This window comes from Salmo salar, chromosome 17 (genome assembly GCF_965601325.2).
Source record: "Salmo salar chromosome 17, fSalSal1, whole genome shotgun sequence".
Lineage (NCBI taxonomy): Eukaryota > Metazoa > Chordata > Actinopteri > Salmoniformes > Salmonidae > Salmo > Salmo salar.
This window is the reverse complement of record NC_138307.1, coordinates 69,953,488-69,974,118: the sequence shown is the minus strand read 5'-3', so window position 1 is coordinate 69,974,118 and position 20,631 is coordinate 69,953,488. Positions and strand designations below refer to the sequence as shown.

General features: G+C 47.7%; 1 protein-coding gene across 3 annotated transcripts in view; it reads right to left on the bottom strand.

Moving 5' to 3' along the window:
• LOC106576477 (plexin-A4) overlaps positions 1 to 20,631 on the bottom strand; it is a 653,820-nt gene that overhangs the window by 219,619 nt on the left and 413,570 nt on the right. For all 3 annotated transcript variants that reach the window (XM_082964056.1, XM_082964054.1, XM_082964055.1), the window contains exon 5: positions 10,269 to 10,369. In XM_082964056.1, coding sequence (XP_082820182.1) covers positions 10,269 to 10,369 — 101 coding nt within the window. The remainder of the gene's footprint in view (positions 1 to 10,268; positions 10,370 to 20,631) is intronic.

The window sequence follows — 20,631 nt, the reverse complement described above, 5'->3', positions numbered from 1 at the left end:
AAGAGATTAATAGAATCTATGGTGAGATACTGAAGGAGAGGGGAAGAGATTAATAGAATCTATGGTGAGACACTGAAGGAGAGGGGAAGAGATGACACAAACAAGGTCTCACTTCGTGACTTTGCCTTTGACCTCCAGTGGTGGAGCAACACAGACACACCAAGGCTGTGTCCTCTGTCTGCTAATGCACTCTCCACCCCTGAGACGTCAACCAGACACACACACGCACACACACACACACACACACACACACACACACACACACACACACACACACACACACACACACACACACACACACACACACACACACACACACTACACACCACTTTACCAGCCCCTCCTTTCTTTCCCTCTGTCACTAGCTCTCTCTGCGTCACTCTTTCCTCACTTACTAGCAGTGTTCTCTGATTTTGGCAATTCAATTTCAATTCAAGGGGCTTTATTGGCATGGGAAACATATGTTAACATTGCCAAAGCAAGTGAAATAGATAATAAACAAAAGTTAAATAAACAATAGAAATTTACAGTGAACAAGTTCCAAAAGAATAAAGACATTTCAGATGTCATAGCAAATCAAATCTTATTTGTCACATACACATGGTTAGCAGATGTTAATGAGAGTGTAGCGAAATGCTTGTGCTTCTAGTTCCGACCATGCAGTAATATCTAACAAGTAATCTACCAATTCCACAACAACTACCTTATACACACACAAGTGTAAAGGAATGAATAAGAATATGTACATACAAATATATATGGATGAGTGATGGCCCAACGGCATAGGCAAGATGCAGTAGATGGTATAGAGTACAGTATATACATATGAGATGAGTAGTGTATGTAAACATGATATAAAGTGGCATAGTTTAAAGTGACTAGCGATACATTTATTACATCCAATTTTTAATTATTAAAGTGGCTAGAGATGAGTCAGTATGTTGGCAGCAGCCACTCAATGTTAGTGATGGCTGTTTAACAGTCTGATGGCCTTGAGATAGAAGCTGTTTTTCAGTGTCTTGGTCCCAGCTTTGATGCAGCTGTACTGACCTCGCCTTCTGGATGATAGCGGGGTGAACAGGCAGTGGCTCGGGTGGTTGTTGTCCTTGATGATCTTTTTGGCCTTCCTGTGACATCGGGTGGTGTAGGTGTCATGGAGGGCCGGTAGTTTGCCCCCGGTGATGCGTTGTGCAGACCTCACTACCCTCTGGAGAGCCTTACGGTTATGGGCGGAGCAGTTGCCGTACCAGGCGGTGATAAAGCCCGACAGGATGCTCTCGGTTGTGCATCTGTAAAAGTTTGTGAGTGTTTTTGGTGACAAGCCACATTTCTTCAGCCTCCTGAGGTTGAAGAGGCGCTGCTGCGCCTTCTTCACCACGCTGTCTATGTGGGTGGACAATTTCAGTTTGTCTGTGATGTATACGCCCTGGAAAATAAAACGTTCCACCTTCTCCACTACTGTCCCGTCAATGTTTTTAGGGGGATGCTCCCTCTGCTGTTGCCTGAAGTCCACGATCATCTCCTTTGTTTTGTTGACATTGTGTGTGAGGTTATTTTCCTGACACCACCCTCCGAGGGCCCTCACCTCCTCCCTGTAGGCCGTCTCGTCGTTGTTGGTAATCAAGCCTACCACTGTAGTGTCGTCTGCAAACTTGATGATTGAGTTGGAGGCGTGCATGGTCACGCAGTCATGGGTGAACAGGGAGTACAGGAGAGGGCTGAGAACACACCCTTGTGGGGCCCCAGTGTTGAGGATCAGTGGGGTGGAGATGTTGTTTCCTACCCTCACCACCTGGGGGTGGCACGTCAGGAAGTCCAGGACCCAGTTGCACAGGGTGGGGTCGAGATCCAGGGTTTGGAGGGTACTATGGTGTTAAATGGTGAGCTGTAGTTAATGAACAGCATTCTTACATAGGTATTCCTCTTGTCCAGATGGGTGATTGCGATTGCGTCTTCTGTGGACCTAGTGGGGCGGTAAGCAAATTGGAGTGGGTCTAGGGTGTCAGGTAGGGTGGAGGTGATATTGTCCTTGACTAGTCTCTCAAAGCACTTCATGATGACGGAAGTGAGTGCTACGGGGCGGTAGTCATTTAGCTCAGTTACCTTAGCTTTCTTGGGAACAGAAACAATGGTGGCCCTCTTGAAGCATGTGGGAACAGCAGACTGGGATAAGAATTGATTGAGTATGTCTGTAAAAACACACCAGCCAGCTGGTCTGCGCATGCTCTGAGGACGAGGCTAGGGATACCGCCTGGGCCGGCAGCCTTGCGAGGGTTAACACGCTTAAATGTTTTAGTCACGTTGGCTGCAGTGAAGGAGAGTCCTCAGGTTTTGGTAGCGGGCCGTGTCGGTGGCATTGTATTGTCCTCAAAGCGAGCAAAGAAGTTGTTTAGTTTGTCTGGGAGCAAAGACATCATGGTCTGTAACGGGGCTGGTTTTCTTTTTGTAGTCCTTGATTGACTGTAGACCCTGCCATATACCTCTCCTGTCTGAGCTGTTGAATTGCGACTCTACTTTGTCTCTATACTGACGCTTAGCTTGTTTGATTGCCTTGTGGAGGGAATAGCTACTCTGTTTGTATTCGGTCATGTTTCCGGTCGCTTTTGTCATGACTCCTACCGTAGGTAGCTCCCCCCTCCTGTTCGGGTGGCGCTCGGCGGTCGTCGTCGCCGGCCTACTAGCTGCCACTAATTCCCTTTCCCCCTTTCCGTTTATTGTGTGCACCTGTTTTTGGTTTGGGCTGATTAGCCGGGCTATTTTAGCCAGGAGGCCCGCCTGCTCTGTGTGCGGGATTATTTGATTGTTGTATAGCTTGTGAATGCACGCTCATTGTATTTTGAGGTGCGAGTGCGTATTTTGCGCCTACCTGTTCTGTCCCATGTGTTTGGGCACTTTGGTTTTTGTGTGCGCTCTAGTTCGCTGTTGGGGCGGCTTGTGTTTTGCCGTTGTGTGTTTAATAAATAACACTACCCTTCATTCTCTGCTTCCTGCTCCTGACTCTGCACCCACTACGCCCAAGCGTTACAGCTTTGCCCTGATTAAAAGCTGTGGTTCGCGCTATCAGTTTTACGCGAATGCAGCCATCAATCCACGGTTTCTGGTTGGGGAAGGTTTTAATAGTCGCTGTGGGTACAACATCACCGATGCACTTGCTAATAAACTCGCTCACCGAATCAGCGTGTACATCAATGTTGTTGTCCGACGCTATGCGGAACATATCCCAGTCCATGTAATCGAAGCAATCTTGAAGAGTGGAATCCGATTGGTCGGACCAGCGTTGAACATACCTGAGCAGGGGCGTTTCCTGTTTTAGTTTCTGTCTATAGGCTGGGAGCAACAAAATGGAGTCGTGGTCAGATTTTCCGAAAGGAGGGTGGGGGAGGACTTTGTATGCGTCGAGGAAGTTAGAATAACAATGATCCAGGGTTTTGCCAGCCTGGGTCGCGCATTCGATATGCTGATAAAATTTAGGGAGCCTTGTTTTCAGATTAGCCTTTTTAAATCCACAGCTACAATAAATGCAGCCTCAGGATATGTGGTTTCTAGTTTACTTAGAGTAGAGTCCAATGAAGTTCTTTCAGGGCCGTCGATGTGTCTACTTGGGGGGGATATACACGACTGTGATTATAATCGAAGAGAATTCTCTTGGTAGATAATGCGGTCGGCATTTGATTGTAAGGAATTCTAGGTCAGGTGAACAAAATGACTTGAGTTCCTGTATGTTGCTATGATCACACCACATCTCGTTAATCATAAGGCATACACCCCCGCCCTTCTTCTTACCAGGGAGATGTTTGTTTCTGTCGGCGCAATGCATGAAGAAACTAGGTGGCTGTACCGACTCTGATAATGTATCCCGAGTGAGCCATGTTTCCGTGTGTAACGCCCTGGCCATAGAGAGGGGTTTTTTGTTCTTTATTTTGGTTAGGCCAGGGTGTTACATTGGGTGGGCGTTCTATGTTCCTTTTTCTATGTTTTGGTATTTCTTTGTTTTGGGCCGTGTGTGTGGCTCCCAATCAGGCACAGCTGAAGCTCGTTGTTGCTGATTGGGAGTCACACATAAGGAGCATGTTTTTCCTTTGGGTTTTGTGGGTAATTGTTTCTGTTTTGAGTATTTTCCTAACAGGACTGTTTGCTGTCGTTTTTGTTCATTTTGTAGTGTTCTCTTGTTTTTTGAATTAAAATTCTAATGATGAACACATCCTCTGCTGCACCTTGGTTCCCTCTTCAGGACAGCCGTTACAGAATTACCCACCAACAACGGACCAAGCAGCAGAGGAAGGAGCAGCACAAGGAGAGGCACCAGGAGAAAAGCTATCTGGAGTCATGGACTTGGGAGGAAATCCTGGACGGGAAAGGACCATGGACTCAAGCTGGGGATTATCGCCGCCCACAGTGGGAGATCGAGGCGGCGAGAGCTGAGAGGCGCTGGTATGAGGAGAGGGAGCGCAACGGACACGGGAGGCAGCCCCACAATTTTTTTTGGGGGGGGGCACACGGGGAGATTGGCGGAGTCAGGTGGTAGACCTAAGCCAACTCCCCGTGCTTACCGGAAGCAGCGTGGTACTGGTAAGACACCGTGTTATGCTGTGGAGCGCACGGTGTCCCCAGTGCGCGTTCAAAGCCCGGTGCGCTACATACCAGCCCCCCGCAAGTGCCATGCGAGTGCAGGCATCGAGCCAGGGCGGATGGTGCCAGCTCAGCGCGTCTGGTCTCCAGTGCGCCTCCTCGGTCCAGGTTATCCTGCGCCGGCGTTGCGCACTGTGTCTCCAGAGCGCTGGGAGGGTCCAGTTCGCCCAATGCCTGCTCTCCGCCCGTGCCGGGCCAAAGTGGGCATTCAGCCTGGAGTGTGGGTAAAGAGTGTCCGTACCAGAACTCCAGTGCTCCCCACAGCCCGGTTTATCCTGTGCCTCCTCCTCGGACCAGGCCTCCAGTGGGTCTCCCCATCCTGGTCCATCCTGTGCCACCTCCCAGGACCAGGCCTCCAGTGGGTCTCCCCATCCTGGTCCGTCCTGTGCCACCTCCCAGGACCAGGCCTCCAGTGGGTCTCCCCATCCTGGTCCATCCTGTGCCACCTCCCAGGACTAGGCCTCCAGTGGGTCTCCCCATCCTGGTCCATCCTGTGCCACCTCCCAGGACTAGGCCTCCAGTGGGTCTCCCCATCCTGGTCCGTCCTGTGCCACCTCCCAGGACTAGGCCTCCAGTGGGTCTCACCTGTCCAGAGCAGTCAGAGCTGCCCGCCAATCAACAGTCGCCAGAGCTGCCCGCCAGTCAACAGTCGTCAGAGCTGCCCGCCAGTCAACAGTCGTCAGAGCTGCCCGCCAGTCAACAGTCGTCAGAGCTGCCCGCCAGTCAACAGTCGTCAGAGCTGCCCGCCAGTCAACAGTCGCCAGAGAGGTCAGACTGCACTGAACTGCCGGAGTGGCCAGACTGCGCTGAACTGCCGGAGTGGCCAGACTGCGCTGAACTGCCAGAGTGGCCAGATTGCCCTGAACTGCCAGAGTGGCCAGACTGCCCTGAACTGCAAGAGTGGCCAGAATGCCCTGAACTGCCAGAGTGGCCAGGGACGCCCGCCAGCCTGGTGAGTCCTGTGCCTGTGCCCAGGGCCAGGCCTCCATCATGTCTCCCCAGCCTGGTGAATCCTGGGTCAGTGCCGCCGGAGCCGCCAGGGACGCCCGTCAGCCGGGCGCAGCAGGGACGCCCGCCAGCCGGGCGCAGCCAGGGTCGCCCGCCAGCCGGGCGCAACCATCGCCGCCCGCCAGCCGGGCGCAGCCAGGGTCGCCCGCCAGCCGGGCGCAACCATCGCCGGCCGCCAGCCGGGCGCAACCAGGGTCGCCCGCCAGCCGGGCGCAGCCATCGCCGCCCGCCAGCCGGGCGCAGTCAGTGTCGCCCACCAGACCTTTGGCGCGGCCAGGTGCGCCACCTAAGAGGGCGACGCCAAGGGTGGAGCAGAGGCTACGTCCCGCACCTGAGCCGCCGCCGTAAGAAGGCCCACCCGGACCCTCCCCTTCAGAGTCAGGTTTTGCGGCCGGAGTCCGCACCTTTGGGGGGGGGGGGTACTGTAACGCCCTGGCCATAGAGAGGGGTTTTTTGTTCTTTATTTTGGTTAGGCCAGGGTGTTACATTGGGTGGGCGTTCTATGTTCCTTTTTCTATGTTTTGGTATTTCTTTGTTTTGGGCCGTGTGTGTGGCTCCCAATCAGGCACAGCTGAAGCTCGTTGTTGCTGATTGGGAGTCACACATAAGGAGCATGTTTTTCCTTTGGGTTTTGTGGGTAATTGTTTCTGTTTTGAGTATTTTCCTAACAGGACTGTTTGCTGTCGTTTTTGTTCATTTTGTAGTGTTCTCTTGTTTTTTGAATTAAAATTCTAATGATGAACACATCCTCTGCTGCACCTTGGTTCCCTCTTCCAGACGGCCGTTACACCGTGAAACAAAGAATGTTACAATCTCTGATGTCTCTCTGAAAGGCAACCCTTGCTTGGATTTCGTCTACCTTGTCAAGAGACTTGACATTGGCGAGTAGTATACTCGGGAGCGGTGCCCGATGTGCCCGTCTACAGAGCCTGACCAGAACACCGCTCCATCTGCCCCTTCTGTGACACCGTTGTTTTGGGTCGCCGGCTGGGATCCGATCCATTGTCCTGGGTGGTGGACCAAACAGAGGATCCGCTTCGGGAAAGTCGTATTCCTGGTCGTAATGTTGGTGAGTTGACGTTGCTCTTATATCCAATAGTTCCTCCCGGCTTTATGTAATTAAACTTAAGATTTCCTGGGGTAATAATGTAAGAAATAATACATAAAAAAAACAAAATACTGCATAGTTTCCTAGGAACGCGAAGCGAGGCGGCCATCTCTGTCGGCGCCAGAAGTATATTATGTATATTATGTCTTAATAAAGTTTTGTAAGGATGTGAAAATAGTTAAAGTACAAAAGGGAAAATAAATAAACAGAAATATGGGTTGCATTTACAATTGTGTTTGTTCTTCACTGGTTGCCTTTTTCTTGTGACAACAGGTCAGAAATCTTGCTGCTGTGATTGCACACTGTGGTATTTCACCCAATAGATATGGGAGTTTATCAAAATTGGATTGTTTTCGATTTCTTTCTGGGTCTGTGTAATCTGAGGGAAATACGTGTCTCTAATATGGGCATACATTTGCCAGGAGGTTAGGAAGTGCAGCTCAGTTTCCACCTCATTTTGTGGAGAGTCAGCACATAGCCTGTCTTCTCTTGAGAGCCAGGTCTGCCTACGGTGACCTTTCTCAATAGCAAGGCTATGCTTACTGAATCTGTACATAGTCAAAGATTTACTTAAGTTTGGGTCAGGTATTCTGCCACTGTGTACTCTCTGTTTAGGGCCAAATAACATTCTAGTTTTTTTGTAAATTCTTTCCAATGTGTCAAGTAATTATCTTTTTGTTTTCTTATGATTTGGTTGGGTCTAATTGTGTTGCTGTCCTGGGACTCTGTGGGGTCTGTTTGTGTTTGTGGACAGAGACCCAGGACCAGCTTGCTTAGGGGGCTCTTTTCCAGGTTCATTTCTCTGTAGGTGATGGCTTTGTTATGGAAGGTTGGGAATCGCTTCCTTTTAGGTGATTGTAGAATTTAACGGCTCTTTTCTGGATTTTGATAATTAGTGGGTATCGGGCTAATTCTGCTCTGCATGCATTATTTGGTGTTACCTGTGGTGCTGATGTTTAGACCGAGGTATGTATAGTTTTTTGTGTGTTCTAGGGCAACGGTGTCTAGATGGAATTTGTATTTGTGGTCCTGGCAACTGGACGATTTTGTACCACCATTATTGTTGTCTTACTGAGATTTACTGTCAGGGCCCAGGTCTGACAGAATCTGTACAGAAGCACCCGATCATCTGCAAATAGTAGACATTTGACTTCAGAGTCTAGTAGGGTGAGGCCGGGTGCTGCAGACTGTTCTAGTGCCCTCGCCAATTCGTTGATATATATATAGTTATGTTGAAGAGGGTGGGGCTTAAGTTGCATGGCCCTGTGGAAAGAAATGTGTTTTTTTTTGCCAATTTTAACTGCACACTTGTTGTTTGTGTACATGAATTGTATAATGATGTATGTTTTTCCCCCAACACCACTTTCCATCAATTTGATGGGGTATTGTGTGTAGGCCAGTGATCTAAAAAAATCTCAATTTAATCAATTTTAAATTCAGGCTCTAACACAACAAAATGTGGAAAAAGTCAAGGGGTGTGAGTACTTTCTGAAGGCGCTGTGTATATATACTGAACAAAAATATAAACGCAATATGCAACAATTTCAAAGATTTTACTGAGTTACAGTTCATATGAGGAAATCAATCAATTGAAATAAATTCATTAGGCCCTAATCTATGGATTTCACATGACTGGGAATACAGATATGCATCTGTTGGTCACAGATACCTTAAAAGAAATGGGCATCAGGATCCCAAACCATACCTGCCTATACCATAACCCCACCGCCACCATGGGGCACTCTGTTCACAACATCAGAAAACTACTTGCCGACATGACGCCATACACGTGGTCTGCTGTTTTGAGGCCGGTTGGATGTACTGCCAGATTCTCTAAAATGATGTTGGAGGTGGTTTATGGTAGAGAAATTAACATTAATAATCTGGTAACAGTTCTGGTGGACATTCCTGCAATCAGCATGCCAATTGCACGCTGTGGCATTTTGTTGTGTGACAAAACTGCACATTTTAGAGTGGCCTTTTATTGTCCCCAGCACAAGGTGCACCTGTGTGATGATCATGCTGTTAATCAGCTTCTTGATATGCCACACCTGCCAGGTGGATGGATTATCTTGGCAGAGGAGAAATGATCACTAGCAGGAATGTAAACAAATATGCTTTTTGTGCGTATGGGAACAACACTTTGCATGTTGCGTTTATATTTTTGTTCAGTGTATATCTCTCTGTCTCTCTTCCAATCTGTTGCTCCCATCCCTGTGCTTTATGGTGTAATGCTTTAGTTCCACTGTGTTTTCTCTGTCACACTAGCTGCAGCTTCTCTGCCCTTCCATGGTCCTCTGTGTGCCAGCAGGGCTGTGTAGGGCTGGAGGTGCTAGGCACACCTGCCTGAGATGTGCTCCACCGATACACAGAGGAGGGGAGTGGAGACACACACACACACACACACACACACACACACCACCCCAGGGCGATCAGCAAGAGCACAAGAATCCAATTTTCAATTTAAAGTGGAGTGGGAAATATACCTGGCCCCTAGGGCCTCTAGCCAGCACTATATCTGACTCCAATACAGTGGAGGGGGGGGGGGGGGGGTGGTATGGGGGATTGGCAGCGACACTGTGTATGTGAGAGAGGGTGAGAGACAGAGAGATAGATAGAGAACGTGAGTGAGTCATCGAGTGAGAGAAAGAGAGAGAGAGAGAGCGAGAGAGAGAGAGAGATGAATAGAGTGAGTTAGAGAGGGAGAGAGAGAGAGAGGTAGAGAGAGAGAATGAGAGAGTTAGAGAGAGACTATGTGTGGGCTATCACTATACCCACGTCCACCCTAAGTTCTTCTGGGTTTTCTCCATCCCTCTCTCCCTGTCCTGTCTCCCTCCCTCTCAACCTGTCCTGTCTCCCTCCCTCTCTCCCTGTCCTGTCTCCCTTTCCTGTCTCCCTGTCCTGTCTCCCTCCCTCTCTCCCTGTCCTGTCTCCCTTTCCTGTCTCCCTGTCCTGTCTCCCTCCCTCTCATGTCTCCCTGTCCTGTCTCCCTGTCCTGTCTCCCTGTCCTGTCTCCCTGTCATGTCTCCCTGTCCTGTCTCCCTGTCATGTCTCCCTGTCCTATCTCCCTCCCTGTCTCCCTGTCTCCCTGTCCTGTCTCCCTGTCCTGTCTCCCTGTCATGTCTCCCTGTCATGTCTCCCTGTCCTGTCTCCCTGTCATGTCTCCCTGTCCTGTCTCCCTGTGTCCATCAGTGCCCTGGCAGTAATCATGGTCTTTGTACTCCCAGAGGAGTCTGGTTTCTGGAAGGTAAATGAGGCCAGGGGTTTTGGTTGGTAATGGATCTGAGGGGGGCTGGCAGCATGCCTATCCCCAGGAACCCTATCTGAGTCTGGGAGTGGCGGTAAGGCCCCTAAGTGCATTGGGCATGGCCCAGGCGTCTCATCCCTACTCAACCCACCCAGCCAAACACAGACCACCTGTCTGTTCATGAGTCACATTTGATCAATACCACTCGACAGCAGTATTGTAGAAAACAGTTCAGAAAACTTCAAACTGATATAAAATGCTTTGTATTGCACTTACATGTTGTGCAGGACACACCAGCCACAGTGAGGGTCTCCTGAGCCCAGACACTCGCTGCAGGTGGAGTACTGGCCACAGGCTTCCACTGGTACCCTCGTCATCTACACAGAGAGAGAGAGATACATACAGTTATAGCCTGGCTTCAGACAGAGAAACAAGGTAGGAGTGAAGGAGAGGAAGTGAGAAAGAGAGAAGGAGGGGAGTATGAGTGAAGGTATGGGTGTTGGGTTATTTAATGATTCATCTTGATCAATTCCACATTCCACCAGGACACAATATCAGGTCACACACAGACACCTTTCACTCCTCTTCAGTCAATACATATTGGACACATCTCTGGTTTATAGTTAATCACTATGATTTATAACCATGCCAACGCTGACTGGCATTGACTGGCACTGACAGGCATTGGTATTGAGTGCCAGTGCTCTGGGGCAGGGCTGAAACAGATGGGAGAGGTCCACACTGTGCAGAGGGTAGTGCCTCCTTGTCTCCATGGTAACAGCATCGAGCGCTCCCAGTGTCAACTGCGTTTGATTAATGAGCCGTCATTGGAGGATGACCGCTGTCACTCAAATTGGTCGTGGGTGACAGCAGGGAGGGGGGAAGGGGCAGAGAGAGAGAGAAGATCATCACAGGGACATCATGTCCCATCACTATGGGTTTATAGAGAAGGCACTGCTCTTCCTGATATTGGTGTGTGTGTGTCCGTGTATGTGCGTACGCACAGGCAGGTATATCTTTGTGCGTTTGTGTGTATTGGTGTGTGTACAGGTGTGTGTGTGTGTGTGTGTTCGTGTGTGTACGTGTATGTGCGTACACAAGGGGATGTATATTTTTGTGTGTGTGTGTGTGTGTGTGTGTGTGTGTGTGTGTGTATAAACTATACTAACCCCCCTTCCCATTCCAAAAAAGGAAATGACTCTTTCCTGCGCGGTGGAGCATCTCAACATCTAGAAAAGTTAAATCATGCTTTGGTGACATATTCCATACATCAGTGTAGGACATTTACAGCTTTGCTGGAAGTTAACATTTTTCTGTGGATGCATCCAACATTTCTGCCTAAAAAAAATCCACCAAAATACTCTTGCAGATGAGAAACTATGCAATTACCTGGGAAAGGTTTTTGAGGAAAATGGAAGTAGCTCGCCCATGCTAACACTCACAGGGTAACTGCCCTGACATTTAGTAAGTGTAAAGGTTGATGCTATTCATAACGTAGTAAAACGTATCAGAGAACATTATCTCAGATTTTACCCTCGGGTGAGATCAAAGTGGCTTAAAACGGGACGCTTTTTACCATATTTTTAAATGGATATTTTCTATTGTGGAGGAGAGGAGAGAGTGCAGGGTGGAAGAGCAGTCATTTCCTCCAGACAGACTAGGGAGAACCCATCTCTCCTCTCCAGACAGACTAGGGAGAACCCATCTCTCCTCTCCAGACAGACTAGGGAGAACCCATCTCTCCTCTCCAGACAGACTAGGGAGAACCCATCTCTCCTCTCCAGACAGACTAGGGAGAACCCATCTCTCCTCTCCAGACAGACTAGGGAGAACCCATCTCTCCTCTCCAGACAGACTAGGGAGAACCCATCTCTCCTCTCCAGACAGACTAGGGAGAACCCATCTCTCCTCTCCTAACAGACTAGGGAGAACCCATCTCTCCTCTCCTAACAGACTAGGGAGAACCCATCTCTCCTCTCCTAACAGACTAGGGAGAACCCATCTCTAGGGTGCCATTTGAACGCACACTTACACTGTGCCTCTCTCCCTGCATACAGCATTTATCCATATAAAGACTATAACGCAACCCTGAGTGAAATTCTCTAGCTGTATCAGAATGGTGATAAATACCCTGAATGTGTTTCATATCAGGGTGAGATAGAACGAGTACATTGGGTCGTTGAACCACTGTCCTCCATATATTTCTGATAAAGGGGGCAAGGAGAGGGGGCAAGGAGAGGGGGCAAGGAGAAGGGGAAGGAGGGAGGTGGGGGCATCTAATATGATCAAATATAACCTGGGCATATAAATGTGTGGTGCTGGGAGGGAGAAATGAGAGTAGTTATGATCTCCACCCTCCTGTTATTCATAGACAGAGAGGAGAGTAGTTATGATCTCCACAACCCTCCTGTTATTCATAGACAGACAGAGAGGAGAGTAGTTATGATCTCCACAACCCTCCTGTTATTCATAGACAGACAGAGAGGAGAGTAGTTATGATCTCCACAACCCTCCTGTTATTCATAGACAGACAGAGAGGAGAGTAGTTATGATCTCCACAACCCTCCTGTTATTCATAGACAGACAGAAATGAGAGTAGTTATGATCTCCACCCTCCTGTTATTCATAGACAGACAGAGAGGAGAGTAGTTATGATCTCCACCCTCCTGTTATTCATAGACAGACAGAGAGGAGAGTAGTTATGATCTCCACCCTCCTGTTATTCATAGACAGACAGAGAGGAGAGTAGTTATGATCTCCACAACCCTCCTGTTATTCATAGACAGACAGAAATGAGAGTAGTTATGATCTCCACCCTCCTGTTATTCATAGACAGACAGAGAGGAGAGTAGTTATGATCTCCACCCTCCTGTTATTCATAGACAGACAGAGAGGAGAGTAGTTATGATCTCCACCCTCCTGTTATTCATAGACAGACAGAGAGGAGAGTAGTTATGATCTCCACCCTCCTGTTATTCATAGACAGACAGAGAGGAGAGTAGTTATGATCTCCACAACCCTCCTGTTATTCATAGACAGACAGAGAGGAGAGTAGTTATGATCTCCACAACCCTCCTGTTATTCATAGACAGACAGAGAGGAGAGTAGTTATGATCTCCACAACCCTCCTGTTATTCATAGACAGACAGAGAGGAGAGTAGTTATGATCTCCACAACCCTCCTGTTATTCATAGACAGACAGAGAGGAGAGTAGTTATGATCTCCACAACCCTCCTGTTATTCATAGACAGACAGAGAGGAGAGTAGTTATGATCTCCACAACCCTCCTGTTATTCATAGACAGACAGAGAGGAGAGTAGTTATGATCTCCACCCTCCTGTTATTCATAGACAGACAGAGAGGAGAGTAGTTATGATCTCCCACCCTCCTGTTATTCATAGACAGACAGAGAGGAGAGTAGTTATGATCTCCACCCTCCTGTTATTCATAGACAGACAGAGAGGAGAGTAGTTATGATCTCCACAACCCTCCTGTTATTCATAGACAGACAGAGAGGAGAGTAGTTATGATCTCCTGTTTTACTATCCGTGTGGGGATCAAACAATTGATTCCTATTTTCCTTAACCCCTAAGGCTAAACCTAACCTTTAACCTAACCCTAACCGCAAACCCTAACTGCAAACCCATAACCCTAACTCCTAACCCTAGACATAAGCCCTAACCCAAACCCTAAATCTAAGGCCTAATTGTAATCCTAACCCTAAACCTAAAATGTCCCCACTTGTCCAAATTGTCCTTGTCTTACTTCTGGTCCCCGCAAGGATTGTAAAACCAAACACACACACACCACATGTGAGGTTGTGTTTCTAATTCATTATTTAGCTACTGTACCTGGACCAAGCACATCCGCCCACCTCGTCGATTTGACCCCTTCCAGGGAAGATGCATGGGACACCTTTACACATACTCTGTACATGGCCTTCTTTCCCACCTCCTTGAACTCCCCCAGCTCCGGGGTATCGAAGGAAAGCAGCATCCCCATGTCCTCCACGAATGCCCCCGCTGCAGCACTAACAATCAGTGCAGGGAACACATAATCCAGACCCTCCATTCCACCGATCACAATTGGAAATGTCAGTCACATACTGCAGATGAAGCACTGGCAGGGAGTCACAGACTTCATCGACGACCTTCCTCAGTAGGCGAGATGATCGGATCCCCGCTCTTTCTCCCAGCTCCTCCAACGATCTATTCCTGTTCCGCATCAGATGACCCAGTTTAGTACACCCCACGCCTAACAGGCATGAACGTAGGCTAGCTGAACCCAGAACACGGGACTGGATGGCAGTGTTGTGAAAAAGAGGCTCTTCAAAAAGCCACATCCCTGGTGGCGTGCTGGCCTTACGAGACTTCACAAAAACTCTCCAAGCCTGCATAACAGACTCATAAAATGGAGTCAGGCCAGGCAAATCACCCCCCTCCAGTTTTAAGAGGAAAAGGTGCTTATCTAAGCCCAAACAGCCAACTCTCCTCATCAATATATAGGCTGTGTCGACCCAGCTAGAACCGTCTCTGTACAACAGCCTCTGGGCTGCATGAAGCCGGAAAGCCATGATCCTAGAGGAAATATCCACCAAGCCTTGCCCACCCTCGTGTAGTGGCAGGTACAGGGCTGCAGCTTTAATCCAGTGTTGTCCAGACCAGAAGAAATTGACAAGGGTCCTCTGAAGCTCTTGAATCAGACCCTTTGGTGGCTGTAAAATCATTAGTCTGTGCCACAGGGTAGAGGCAGCAAGATTATTAGCTACCAGTACCCTTCCCCTATAAGACAGCTGAGGCAGCACCCATTTCCATCTTGACAGTCTGGCACACACTTTCTCCACTACACCCTCCCAGTTCTTTTTCTGAAAGACATCAGAGCCTAGAAAAAACCCCAAAGTCTTCATCCCATCTCTGCCCCACTGAAGCCCCCCTGGTAACCGTGGAGCAGACCCTATCTGAAGCTGACCTGCCCACAGCGCTTCACTCTTTCCCCAATTGACTCTAGCTGAGGAGGCCCCCTCATACACCTTTAGAGCATTTGAGAGAACTTTAACATCCTCAGCCCCTGTAATAAAAACGGTCACGTCATCTGCATACGCAGACAGTGCTATCGTGGGACCCTTCATTACACCTGGCACAGAGAAACCAGTAAGCCTCGCTCTTAAAAAACAAAGCATTGGTTCAATCGCCAGACTGTATAACTGCCCTGAAATTGGGCATCCCTGCCTGATGCCCCTTTGGACAGGGATTGGGCAGCTCAAACCACCCCCCACCTTCACCATACACGAGGCCCCAGCATACAGTAAATTCATCCACGACAAAAAAACATCACCAAACCCAAAGGCTTTCATTGTTTTAAACAAGTACTGGTGGTCCACACGGTCAAAAGCCTTCTCCTGATCCAACGAAAGTAAACCCACATTTACATCAGACAGTTTACAAATGTCTAAAACATCTCTTATCAGAAACAAATTGTCAACAATAGAGCGATCAGGTACACAGTAAGACTGGTCCTTGTGGACCAACAATCCCAAATACTCTTTCAACCTGTTTGAGAGACATTTAGAAACAATTTTATATTCTGCGCACAGCAACGCAACAGGTCTCCAATTTTTTATGAGAGCCAAATCCCCCTTTTTTGGCAATAATGAAAGCACCGCACGTTGACAGGATACAGGAAGAGAACCCTCATTAAAAGATTCACACACCACTTCATAAAAATCCTCCCCAATAGACCCCCAAAAGTGCTTATAAAACTCAGATGGTAAACCATCAATGCCAGGGGCTCGGCCTGTTGAGAGCTGCATAACTGCTGTGGACAGCTCTTGCAGTGTAATGTCAGAGTCCAATGCGACTCTCTGCTCAGGTCCCAATTGAGGAAGACCGTGTAGCAACTGTTCAGTACACAGAGAGTCACAATCCTCCGCCTTATAGAGGGCAGAGTAGAAATCCACTGCATGTTGACGCATTTCACTGTCATCTGTGGTCACCTTCCCATCAGGGAGACGAAGGCAGACCATCTGTTTACGTTGCAGTGTCGACTGTCCTAGGTTAAAAAAGAAAGCGCTAGGAGCATCCATATCCTTGAGGGAAGCGAAACGAGACCTAATCAAGGCACCCTTCACTCTTTCATGCAGAAACAATCTCAGTTCATGTCTCTTGTCCTGTAAATTCATGACTAATCCAGGGTCATTCTGAGTGAGCAGCTTCAATTCAATAAATTTGATGTCCTGTTCAAGGGCCTTGATAGTCTCTTTGACTTCAATTCGAGACAGAGCAGTATACTGTTGACAAAATAATCGTATTTGGGCCTTCCCAACCTCCCACCATTGTCTCAAGGACTCAAAATGTCCTTTTGTAACCCTCCATTTTTCCCAAAACAACAAAAACCTTTCACAAAACATGACATCATGTAACAATTTAACATTAAAATACCAGTAAGGTGATGACCTTCGTGGACAGGACAAATGAATATCAACAGTAACAAAATGGTGATCAGAGAAACCCACAGGAGTAATGTCACATCTTCCAACCCTACTACAGTAGTGATCAGATATATACAACCTGTCTAACCTTGCAGCACTGACACGACCTTCATTGATTTTTAGCCATGTGTACTGCCTAACTTTTGCATTCCTGACTCTCCACACATCAGAAAGCTCAAACTCAGTTAGTAGACCAGACAGGCAAGTGGCTGACCGCAGGTGAGGTTCTTCAGCGGTGCGATCAACAGTAAAATCCACTGTACAGTTCCAGTCCCCCCCTAAAACCATACAACCCTCTTGGTCACACTGTCTTAAAGTTTCCTTTATTTGATCAAATACAGCAATACGCTCTGTACCCTCATTAGGAGCATAAACATTCAAAAAAACAAACAAAAACCCCATAACCTCCGCCTTGACCAATAAAACCCGTCCCTTGACAATCTCTGTTGTAGATACCACAGTCACCCCTAAGCCTGAAGAAAACAAGATTGCCACCCCAGCACTGAAATTAGTACCATGACTGAGTATATGCTGCCCCTCCCACCACATACCCCAGTCAACCTTATTTTCCTCATCACTATGTCTCCTGTAGAAAAACTACATTAAGCCTTTTCTGTTTTATTACTTCTAATACCCAAGCCCTCTTATTCCTGTCCCTTCCACCATTAATATTGAGAGAACCTACCCTTAGTACCTCCATATAGAAAAGAGAAAGGAAAAGCAGAAGAAACCACAGAGAAACCAAAGAGAAAGAAGAAGACACCCTATGAAGCATGATCAACATCATTGTTTAAATTTTCTCTTACCCTGACCACGTTTCCCAGCACCTTTTGCTGCTGTAACAGCAGTAACAAATTTCCTCAAGCGAAACCGCTTCTTCTCACTTAACTGGTCTAACCCCACCGTCTTCTGTAACATCACAGCTGACCTCACAAACTTATCAACATCAAAATATTCTGCCAATTTGACAGATTTCCCAAAAGTCTGATCCAAAAACCTATTTACCTCCTCTAGATCATAAATTGAGTCGTCACCAGCTGCTATCATACCAATAGAGATATCCATATCCTGCTCCTCCTCAACTGAGGCCACAGACCCCTGACTCACTTCTAACACATCCCTTTCATCACTCCCCACTTGCAGCCCATCACTCGTACCAGGCATCTCCTCCACTACCTGGGAGACTATCCCCACCTGAACCCTATTACTAGTAGTGGGCATCTCCTCTACTACCTGGGAGACTAGCTCTACCTGAACCCTATTACTAGTAGTGGGCATCTCCTCCACTACCTGGGAGACTAGCTCTACCTGAACCCCATTACTAATAGTGGGCATCTCCTCCACTACCTGGGAGACTAGCCCCACCTGAACCCTATTACTAGTAGTGGGCATCTCCTCCACTACCTGGGAGACTAGCCCCACCTGAACCCTATTAGTCGTAGTGGGCATCTCCTCCACTACCTGAGAGACTAGCCCCACCTGAACCCTATTACTAGTAGTGGGCATCTCCTCCACTACCTGGGAGACTAGCCCCACCTGAACCCTATTACTAGTAGTGGGCATCTCCTCCACTACCTGGGAGACTAGCCCCACCTGTACCCTATTACTAGTAGTGGGCATCTCCTCCACTACCTGGGAGTCTAGCTCCACATGAATCCCCTCCTGTACCCCGTTACTCATAGTGGGCATCTCCTCCACTACCTGGGAGACTAGCTCCATATGAACCCCCTCCTGTACCCCAGCACTCGTACTGGGCACCTCATCACCAGTCTGAGGAACTGGCTCTTCAGATCTATCCTTGCTTTCTACAACAAAATGTTTCTGCTGCATAACATTTCCCTCTAACACAAGTTGCAACTCCTTGTCCTCAACATGGATAACTTGTTCCTCAGCAGCAGGTGCTTGTGGCTGCTCTACCGCTGTCGGCCCACCTCTCCCTACATTAGTGGGCCCAGGCGTTACGAGGACCACCTGCGCCCCTCCCTCTGCCTTCTCCCTTTTCGGGCAAGCATGTCGCTTATGACCAACATCCCCACACTCAAAACACCGTTGACTACCCGTACTAGCATAAGCCATATATAATTTATTGTCATACTTGACTTTAAACGCTAACTCCAAAGTCTGCTCCGGTGAGTCCAAAAACATAAACACCTGTCGCCGAAAAGACATAACCTGTTTCAACGCCGGGTGTTTGCAACCCAACGGGACAACCTTAATGGAACTTGCAAACTTCCCAAAGCGCAATAACTCGCGCTCCAATAGCTCATTTGGAATAAACGGCGGTACATTTGAAATCGTTACCCTTGTTGACGGAGAAAAAAGCGGCGTAACTTGAATAAACATTCCTTTAAGAAGTACGCCTTGCTCAACCATACGATTAACAAGACACTCTTCTTTAAGAAAAACCACCACCGCTTTATTCATCCGTGACGCATAAGCAACATTCTCATATCCTACCTTCTCTCCTACGGCGACCAGAAACTCCTCCACCGTGACAGTAGCTTCAGTAACACACCTAAAGCCGTGCCGAAGTGACAGGGACGGCATCCCCATTCGGGCTGCCATCCCCGCCAAAAACAGGGTAATTTCGATACGAAAACAAAATACTTAATTCTACCACAACAAACAAATAAAAATAATAACCTTAATCATGCACAGAAGAAAACAAAGAATGCCACCAAGAAAGAGAAAACCTAAAGAAAGTTCTGAATATCTAACTCTACACAACACACGCACTCCCTTGCTCAAACAATTCCCAGCATGCACCAAACACTCCCAGCATGCAGAGAGAGAGAGAGAGAGAGAGAGAGAGAGAGACTATTTCACAGCATCTCCATATCTCCCTGCTAGCCTCTCACGATCTACATGTGTGAAAGAGATCTAAACCAAGTGATATCTGTGTGTGTGGTTACTTGTGTGTGAACGCGTGTGTGTGTAAGAGATGTGCTGACAGAATCATGCTGCACCAGGGAGATTGCAGCAGCCCCCTCAAATACACACACACACACAGGCAGACACACACATAGACACACAAGAATGCACGCACACACGTGAGTATTTACGCACACACACACACACACACACACGCAAATATGTGATCTGATACATTCTGTGATAGACCACGTGTGGGAGACAAACAATGTGTTTTCACACTGTTCTTATCCTGCTGAGCAAAGCTATTACAAGATGGGATAATTGGAATTGCAGCTAGCCTATCGCTCCAGACAAGTTCTCTCCAACAATATATCAAGGTGCTCACAAGATGATACAAAATGACACCTCCAAGAGAGGTGTATAGGATGTCAGCATCGAAACATTCACACGCTAAACTACCAAAACAATGCTAAACCTGACTGTAATCTCAATGCATGACAGTTAGCAATGCTAGCTTAGATTAGCCTTAGCATCCATAGCTAGAGAGAGAGGCAGACCTGGCTCTCAAGAGAAGACAGGCTATGTGCACACTGCCCACAAAATGAGGCGAAAACTGAGCTGCACTTCCTAATCTCCTGCCAAATGTATGACCATATTAGAGACACATATTAACCTCAGATTACACAGACCCACAAAGAATTCATAAACAAATCCAATTTTGATAAACTCCCATTTCGATTTTGTGAAATACCACAGTGTGCAATCACAGCAGCAAGATTTGTGACCTGTTGCCACAAGAAAAAGGAAACCAGTGAAGAACAAACACCACTGTAAATACAACCCATATTCATTTATTTTCCCTTCTGTACTTTAACCTTTTGCACATCGCTACAAAACTTTATATAGACATAATATGAGATTTGAAATGTCTTTATTCTTTTGGAACTTTATTCTTTTGGAACTAGACATTTGTTTCCCATGCCAATAAAGCCCGTTGAATTGAATTGAATAGAGAGAGGCAGACAGACAGAGAGAGACCTCTGCCCAGCGGAGCGGTGGGGTGGAAAAGGAGAGACAACAGGACCCTCATTACCAGTAAATCCATTTGGGTATTACTCCTTCATCTACCTGTACTGTTCTAAGAGGGTACTCCTTCATCTACCTGTACTGTTCTAAGAGGATTCTCCTTCATCTACCTGTACTGTTCTAAGAGGATTCTCCTTCATCTACCTGTACTGTTCTAAGAGGGTTCTCCTTCATCTACCTGTACTGTTCTAA